The sequence below is a fragment of the Ixodes scapularis genome, unplaced genomic scaffold (assembly GCF_016920785.2).
Source record: "Ixodes scapularis isolate PalLabHiFi unplaced genomic scaffold, ASM1692078v2 PGA_scaffold0__279_contigs__length_252992795, whole genome shotgun sequence".
In the NCBI taxonomy this organism is placed as follows: domain Eukaryota; kingdom Metazoa; phylum Arthropoda; class Arachnida; order Ixodida; family Ixodidae; genus Ixodes; species Ixodes scapularis.
The window spans coordinates 5697621-5707076 of record NW_024609835.1 but is presented as its reverse complement, the minus strand read 5'-3'; the positions used below and the strand labels follow the sequence as shown (position 1 = coordinate 5707076).

The window sequence follows — 9456 nt, the reverse complement described above, 5'->3', positions numbered from 1 at the left end:
AAAAAAAAAAAAAAAATCTGAGAATTGAGTGCCGATTCTCTAAGCGTACCATATTTAGTGTCTTTAGGAGGCTCCAGGTGCGGTCAAGAAGCGTGGGAGGTGCGGCACAGCCAGGTTTCAGGCGCGACCCTGAAGCCATCTGGGGCGCTTCCAGCTTGTCATCAATTGCTCTCTCCACGTGCTTTCCTTCGCTTTCTTTGTTTCCGTTTTTACCCTCGTTTCACGCACAGGATCTTCATGTTCTTCATTCATGAACCTAACTGTTTGCTTAGTGAGCAACTTTACACGTTGGGTGCATATATATCGCTGAAAAAATGCAATGTTTTTGCTTAAAACCATATTAAGGATGGTTTATTTCAATCAAAACGCTGAATTGAGTAAGGTCGTTTCTTAACTACAAAACAATTTGACAGCGTTTTTTTTTTCTTGTTTTTTTTTTTCAATTGCACTAAAAGTAAGCATAAACTACCTCCAGTCTGTCAGATAACGTTTGTTTTTACTAACCTTTAACCTTTCGCTTAAAAAAGGTTGATCGGTGTGATTGCTTTCCGTGCCTTTATTTTTCGTTCCAGTCGATCTATGCTCTAAAGTCAGTCATCTCCCAGAGTGTCTTGCTCCGAATCTTGTTCCAGGTCGTCGTTCTTACTTTTCTCAGAGCGTATTCTGTCCCAGGGACTGTCGCGAATATCAGCCGGCCTCACTCTGGAACCTACCGAGGACTTCTGCAGGACCGACAGGACACGTTCAGGGCGGTTTGTGATGATGCCGTCTACTTTACGCCTGCATTTTAAAACATCCGTTTGTGATAATGCAACCCACTTCACGACTCCGTTTTAAAAAAACATAGCTGCAGATCATGCCATCCACTCAAAGTATTGATCATAGTTTAATGTACAATGCTTTGTGCCAAAACTAATCCGCACTTGTGAGAGGCTAGAAAGAATGCAGGGCAACCACGACATCCAGGGACAGAAGTCATGATGTATACGCTTGGAATATATTTTTAATACTGCGTTCGGGGGGAGAACCGCACTTTCCAGCTTCTCGAAAAGAACGCCACACGTCCGCTGAATTTGGTGGACAATAGGGAGTTTCGTGGACCGCGTTTCCCCCTCCGCTACGCCCTCCGCGACGAAGAAGTTGCTACTGCGCCTGCGCGCCGTTAGCCTTGACTGTAGAGTTCCGGGTATCGTAGCGGGTTGCGGAGGGCGTTGCCGAATGGCGAAAACGGTCTACGAAAACTCCCTAATAGGGAGTTTTCGCAGATGGTTCCCGCTGCCCCGCAACGTTCCCCGCCACACGCCACGAGACCCGGGACTCTGCAGGTAAGGCTAGCGCCGCGCAAGCGCAGTAGTGGCGTCTACGTTCCGAAGAGAGTAGCGGAGGTGCGAAAGCGGTCTGCGAAAACTTCCTAATAGGGAGTTTTGGTAGATCGTTTTCGCCGTCCCGCAACGCCCTCCGCAACCCGCTACGATATACCCGGACCTCCACAGTCAAGGCTATCGGCGCGCAGGCGCAGTAGCAACTTCTTCGTCGCGGAGGGCTTAGCGGAGGGGGAAACGTGGTCTGCGAAAACTCCCTAATGTCTGGCTCTCCAAATGTAGCGGATTTTATTAACGTACATTTTTAACTTGCGTGGCCATTGTAATAGTGTCACCGACGCAGCAGGTCTTTATCGCGGGTGACGCCTCACTCCTATTGGCTGGCATAAACGATCCTGTGGCCATGGCGAAAACCAATGGTTGGAAGTTTAGGTATACGAGTATTGGTGCATAAACGAATGCACCGATATTTATCGACCACAAAATGTATTATACGATGACACTTTTGCCAACTATTACCAAATAACATTTCGATTTATTATCTCATATCAGCCTTAATCCCATAAAGTTGTCACAAAACTTAGCGCATGCGTTACAGTGCCGCAGTTCGTATTGTTTTATCTGTCCTCAGTGAAAAAGATTTAAAAAAAAGATTCAGTGTGTAAGTACGAAATGGAAATTATGACTCACACTACTAATGCTACCGCTACGTCGTAAAGGTGACCCTAATGAAATATCTGGCTCAAACTTAGGAGTACCCAGCCCCAAGTAGTATGTCAGCACCTATGGAAAGACGTGCACATACACACACGCACACGCACGCACGCACACAAACACGAAATAGTAAAAGCATAAACAGATAAATCGTTCGTTTATCTCAGAGCAAACAGGTACAAAGAAGACCTAGCTGGAGTCACTCCTGTAATACCCCTATCAGACGGGCACGTTAAATGACATTTAAGCGAAATGACGTTGCAGCTCGGCCAATCCGCGTGTTTAAATACGACACGCTGCGCGTGCACGCGCCACGTGCAGAACCAGCATGACGAGCTGATTCGCCGAGTGGTGAATGACATTCGATCAAAATGACATTTACTTTCCCGTCCCGACGGGGGCATAAAACGATAAATCCAACATTTAAATCGGTTTGACAGCCATTAGCTCACGTAACTGAGGTAAATATTTACGGTCTTGTCTGCCGCACTCACAAGCGCCGCTCGTGAATATATATATATATATATATATATATATATATATATATATATATATATATATATATATATATATATTCTTTTTTTTTTTGCTGAACACTTTTCAAATTTATTGTTGAACGCAAACCACATGCAACTATGAATTTTTCCTTTGTTTCTGTATTAGGTGCTGGTCCGGAACAATGATTCTTGACTACCGTAACTCTTTTTAATGTTTTTACCACGTCTAAAAAGTGATTTCCTTTAAAATGCGTACAAAGATATGGTATCACGGCATGCCGAAAACAAATAATATACACATTCGCTTTTTCATAGCGTCATTGTATTCTTTTTTACTGGTTTGCCTTGTTCAGATACTAGGTAAAAACGCTTACTAGTTCTTATAAGGGTCTAGAAAACATTTTTTTTATTTACGATTAATTATACTTAGAATCACTCCCTAACGTTAATAACTGAATAATCTTGACTTAGTGTGTCTTTCTAAGCAGTGGCAGCCGCCAAAAAAAAAAAAAAAAATCAAGAAATATGAGAATTGTTTGTTTACTCAACTCGGAGCCAGAACAAGGGGCCACGTGGCCTGGTGCCTATCCTATGCTGCCAGCGTTAATCATAGACACGCGCTGGGGTTGGCAAACTAGAAAACGCGAGCTAAGCTCCAGGCATTGTTAGAGTTCGGCTATTCTCATAACCCAGTGGTTGGACACGAGCCAGTACCCGAGTGTCCGCCGAGAAATTGATTGTTACGAGCCCAAGTCGAGTGCTCACGCAGTTCCCGTGTCCAAACCTTGAGCCGCGCTCGACTGTCATCAGGCGGGTGGTTTTGATCTCACAATTACGTCGTCAAGCTTCGCAAAGGCGAGACTGAAAGAAATAGTCCCTTTTTATCCTCGTAATTTCACCGCGACAAAGAAGCTTCTAAATCAATGGCGGTCTGTTCCAGTATACTTGGGTTAGGCTAGGACCCGTGAGCCTCTGCAAAGTCATGAACAATCCAACCCGATATGATATCGTTTCAAGACCCCTATAATGATCCACAATATATGTATTTTGATCATCTTTCTTCCAGCACTATACTTCCTTCGTTTAAATGCATCTTCGATCGGCGCCCAAACCTTATAATCCTCCAAATGGCCACCGGACGGTCGACGGTCCAGCGGTAGACCTTGTCGACGTAGCCTTTGGCCGAGTCTCGAAAGTCAAGCGCTTGGCGTAGTCTCCCCATTGGCCATAGAACGCTGAGGCAGTTTGAGATGCCGTCTCCCTGCCATCGGTGGTCGCGAATTCCAAGTCTATGGTACATTCTCGAAATCTGGTCCAGGGGGTCGTTCATGCCCACGTCGTAACCTACGAGTGAAAAGCACGCTGAGTAGCAAACGGAAATGGCCGCGATGGCGTCTTTCATGGTGTACGAGTATGTAACAGAGCCATCGGCAATACCTGCTAGAACTATTTTTAGAAATGGTGGCCTGCGCAGACACTCAAAACGTTTTAGGTGTATAGTAATACGCTTTTGATACGTTAATTCATTTAAGGTTAGCACTTGCAGAACCAGACAAACACGTGATATAAAAAAGCAGAAGAAATTGGACACGTCATTTTAGACTGTTAAGACATAGTGTGCATAAGTGTTTCTATTGTTTTTTTAAGAGGGGGGGGGGGATGTGGGCGTCCCTTACGAGTCTCAAAAAATTATGATCTACGCTCTTCAGATGTCCGTGTTACGCGATCAATTATCCCTCATACCGAAACTAATTCTGAAAAGACCATTTATATACCCTTATACACTTGAGCTATATTATATTTAGTACTGAAAGTACTCAAACTGAAGTGCCGAAAAACTTCACGACAAAATGGCCGACACGTCATACGAATCTGACGTATATGTCAGACATGTCAGAGGCCGACACGAATATGTGTAATTGGCCTCTGCGATGCACAGGCTGATACATGCGCACCGCTATTCTCAAGTTTTCGACGAGTCGGTTCTATTGTCGTGCAGGTGCCTCGCCATTACCCCGTGATTCAGATTCAGGGGTCATTTCATTGCCACAGAAATAAGGGAAGGTGAGGGAATATGCCGAAACAATTTTCCCAGCTTATTCAGAACACATTTGCTGGAGACGCGAGGTCACAATGTAGGCAACTGCTTCCTTTGCACGAGAACCAGTGCAGCCGGGCAGCGTTCCACACAAAGCTCGCGCATCGAAAACGAAGTGAACGGCCAGGGATGTAAATTTTAGGTGAAAGAAAAATATCGCACTGTACGGAAGCGTCACCACACACGATATTTTGCGTTCATGCACGGGTCTGAAAGGCGATCCCCATCGCCATTTGTTGGTTCGGAATCACACTAACCAAGGATGGGGTTTCACCTTAAGTGTGAATGGAGGACTATGACGTCAATTTCGTTGCGTGTCCTCGCGCACACCGGCGTCTGCTGACTTGTGGAAAGATCTGCGTCGCTTATTATAGACACGGAAATGTTTGGTTCAGCCATAGCCTCCTTTATACTCACAAAGCCTGGCAGTACAACGACGGAGCCATGACTGCCCGGTCGCAGATAGATTTGGAGCGCGAGGATCTGGTTGCAGAGGGGATTTCTGGTATTCAGCGCACAGCTTCTGCAGCGGCGAAGACCCGAGACATTGTTTTCAAACCCGACGAGAAAAGAAGCGGTAGCGCGAAAAACGCAAGGAGCACGAGCGGACATTCCATCGCTTGGGAGAAGCGCGTTTAAGCGTCTCACCGCGGCGGGGTGACTGTCATATGCCTCTCCTCCAGACTTGTACCGCACGCATTACAAGCAATCAAATTACTTGTAATCGATTACTTTTTGGAGAAATTTTGTAATCACTTGATTACTTTTATTCGGCAGTAATCACAAGAGTAATCTAATTACTTTTTGAAGTAATAAATTACTTGTAATCGTTACAATTTGTCCATGGGACCCCCCCCCCCCCCCCCACCCCCCCCGGCACATGCTTTTATTTTTTTTTATGAAATGACAAAAATATTTTTTTTTTTGAACGGGAAAAACAAAGATTTTTGCGGAGCTGTAGGAAACGAGGTTAATTTCTTTCTACGTACAGTTTCTGTGGAATGTCCGTTTTTTTTTTTTTTTGTTTGTTTTTTCGAGCTGGGACTGGGGGGGGGGGGGGGGGGGAGTGGGAAGCCCCAGGGAAGCCACAGTGCGGGACAAAGGCCATTCAGGGCGAAGTTTGAGAAAGCAGAATGTAACTTTGTGAGTCCTTCGTTCAGACTAGCCCCTCACGCACACACACACAGAAAAAAAAAATCCTGTTTAGGCGTAGCCCGTAGGAAAACCAGAACCGAAGAATGCCTAAAGCGGATGCAAGATATTGTCACGGGTGGTGAGTCGTGACCAATAAACAAGAAATAAACAGAAATAAATAAACGTTTAATGTGGCGAACTTGTGCCAAAAATAAAGAAGGAAACAGAAGAAAGCAGAGCGTCGCGGGCGTCGAAGTCGGCGTGTCAGCAGAGGGCGTGGTGGTCTGTGACCACGCGAAACGGGATCCCGTACAAGTACGGGCGGAACTTGGTTATCGCCCAGACGACAGCAAGACATTCTTTGTCGGTCGTTGAATAATTTTGTTCTGCCTTAGACAGCGCCCGGCTTGCGTAAGCGATTACTCTCTCTGCCCCTTCTTGTCGCTGAACGAGTACCGCACCGAGACCGGTATTGCTGGCGTCCGTGTGGATTTCAGTCTCCGCCGACTGGTCAAAATGTCCGAGGATAGGGGGCGACTGGAGCCTTCGCTTGAGTTCGTCGAACGCTTGCTCTTGCTCCTCTCCCCACTGGAACTGCACGTCGTCTTTCGTCAGATGCGTCAGCGGTGCAGAAATTTGCGCAAAATCACGAACGAAACGTCTGTAATAGGCGCACAGCCCAAGGAATCTTCGAACGGTCTTCTTGTCCGATGGCTTCGGGAACTCGGCGACAGCGGACGTCTTGGCGGGATCAGAGCTTACACCCTGAGCACTCACGACGTGGCCCAAGAATTTGAGCTCACCATAGGCGAACCGACACTTGGAAGGCTTGAGGGTCAGCCCAGCAGCTTTGAAGGCCTGTAGAACGGCTCGCAGTCGTCTCAGGTGCTCGTCGAATTCGCTTGCGAAGACCACAACGTCGTCGAGGTAGACGAGACAGCTTTGCCATTTCAAGCCGGCAAGGACGGTGTCCATAACGCGCTGGAAGGTTGCCGGCGCTGTGCACAGCCCGAATGGCATTACTTTAAACTCATACAGTCCGTCCGGCGTGACGAAGGCCGTCTTCTCACGATCTCGTTCGTCGACCTCAATCTGCCAGTACCCGCTCTTCAAGTCCATCGACGAAAAGTATCGGGCGTGGCGTAGTCGGTCCAGGGTGTCGTCGATGCGTGGCAGTGGGTAGACGTCCTTTTTTGTTACGGCGTTCAGTCGGCGATAGTCCACGCAGAACCGAAGAGTCCCGTCTTTCTTTTTCACCAGGACTACCGGTGAAGCCCACGGACTGCTTGAGGGCTGGACAATGCCGTCGTCAAGCATTTCTTGTACCTGCTGCTGGATGGCTTCCCTTTCTTTCACGGAGACCCTGTACGGCGGCCGATGCACAGGGAGTGCGTCGTCATCAGTAATTATCCGATGTTTCGCAACCGTCGTTTGGCGCACTTTCGACGACGTGGAGAAGCACTCACTGAACTCGGCGAGAAGGTCACGAAGTTGTCGTCGTTGTGGGGCTGGGAGGGATGGGTCGATGTCGAGCTCTGAGGACGTGATTGTCTTGTTCTGCGTCGGAGAGGCGTCTTCTGAGATCACGGCGATCGCGGCTGAGTCTTCAATTTCCTCGACGTAGCCCACAGTTGTACCCTTTGTAAGGTGCTGCGACTCTTGCCGGAAATTGGTGACAAGGGCTACTGTACGCCCGTCCTGGAGCTCGGTTACGGCTCTTGCAATGCCAATCCCTCGTCCGAGGAGAAGTTGGGGGCTTCCTTCCAACAGTGCTATCCCGCAGGTGGCTTCGTCGGTCCCGACGGGGACAAAGACACTGGACAGCGGCGGCAGGTTTACGTGGCTGGTAAGGACTCGCACTGCAGCTAACGTCGCTTTGGGATCTTCCGCCGAGGGAACAGGTTTCCGAAGCGTCAGCTTGTTCTCCCCAAGGTCGATGATGGCGCCGTATTCACACAAAAAGTCCATTCCGAGAATAACGTCTCTCGAACAGTCTTGCAGAACGACGAACTTGACAGGGCAGGTTTCACCATGGATCTCAACGCGAGCAGTGCACCTGCCGACAGGCGTGATGAGGTGTCCGCCGGCGGTTCGTATCTGTGGTCCATCCCACGACGTCGTAACTTTCCGAAGGCGACGAGAGAGTCTCCCACTCAAAACGGAGTAATCCGCTCCGGTGTCGACGAGTGCTGTCGCGTCGTGGCCGTCGATGATAACGTTGAGGTTGTTCGACACTGTTACAGAAACGTCGTTTCGGGGCGTTGCGGCGTTAGAGTGGGAGAGCTCCGACGATCTTGGAGGATCTTGGCATCGTTCGTCTTCGGCAACACCACCTCCCGGCATTGCCGCGCCTAGTTTTCCCGACGGGACGCAATGGGTGACAGGCTGTCTCGGCGAGACCGGCGGAAGGGCGATGGCGAGCGTCGGGGAGATAGCGAACGGAATACTCGGCGGGGAGACGACTCAGGAGTTGAAGAGCGGCGGAGGTAGTCCTCGATGTCCCGAGGTCGCTCTCCAAGACGTGGTCGAGGGTCGTTGGGCGCGAACTCTCGTAGGCCGAGCTGGCGGTAGGGGCATCGTCGGTAGATATGGTCGGCTTCCCCGCAGTGGTAGCACAACGGGCGTCGATCAGCCGTCCTCCACACGTCGGTCTTCCTTGGCGCAACTTGTTCTGGACGAACGTGTGCCCGATCTTCCTGGCGTCGGGAATGCTGCGGCTCTGGAAGCACACGTCCGGGAGGCGCCATGTACGGACGCGGTGCTGATGGTGCTCGGCGGAGCATTTCGGCGTAGCTTACGGCTGGCTCCTGCTGTGCTGCTGCGGTGACGGCAACCTCGGGATGGAAAGCTCGGTGAACTTCCTCTCGGACGACGTCGGCGAGTGAGAGTGAGAGTGAGAGTGAGACCACTGAAAAAACAAAGCCAGTTGAAATATTTCCCCATTTCCCCTACGTGGTCTTTGTGACAAGCAATGTTTCAAGTTCAGAAGTGGTCGGGGCGATCTCTTCCGCTAATGGATACTACACATGATCCGTTTCAAATCCTGGAGCTGCTCCTCTTTTGTATAACATGCGAGCTCATTCACATGTGAATAATAAAATGAGCGACGCAAACTTTGAGGGACAACACTTGCTCAAGCTTAGGAAGATCTAGAACCCCCACCGCCCCCCCCCCCCCCCCCACACACACACACACTGGCGAACGCCCAAACCATTAAACGTCTTCAAACGAATTCTAGGCTTGTGTCCGCATTGTGAAGGCGCAACGACCACGAAGAGGGAGCCAGTTTTTCTTCTTCAATACTCGTGCAAATGCGAAATATAGGTTGGAAGTAGTTCAATGTTATGAGCGGTAAAGATGTGTCTTCACACAATAAATTAATCGGAAAAGAAACGATTACTTCTTTAAGTAATGTCCAATTACTTTTGCCGTCAAGTAATCAAGTAATCTAATCGAATACTTTAGCCAAGAGTAATAGTAATTGTAATCGATTACTTTTTTTTAGTAACGTGTACAAGACTGCTCTCGTGGCGATCTGTCAGGCTTTGTCAGTATAAAGGAGGCTATACTTCAGCATACCTTTAAAGGAATGATGCAACGATTTTTGTACTTTGCGCAAATCCCGCTTGGAACGAATCCCGTTAATGACTTCGGAAACACACGCATCGGTTTTCACCTCCGGTAATAGAAG

General features: G+C 48.7%; 1 protein-coding gene across 1 annotated transcript in view; it reads right to left on the bottom strand.

Moving 5' to 3' along the window:
* Positions 1-590: 590 nt before the first annotated feature.
* The window catches only part of LOC115309911 (dermonecrotic toxin SPH-like), a 45422-nt gene continuing 36556 nt past the window's right edge, over positions 591-9456 (bottom strand). The window contains exons 4-5 of the mRNA XM_029968168.2: positions 3646-3877; positions 591-780 (exon numbers count right to left, since the gene is read on the bottom strand). Coding sequence (XP_029824028.2) covers positions 591-780; positions 3646-3877 — 422 coding nt within the window. The remainder of the gene's footprint in view (positions 781-3645; positions 3878-9456) is intronic.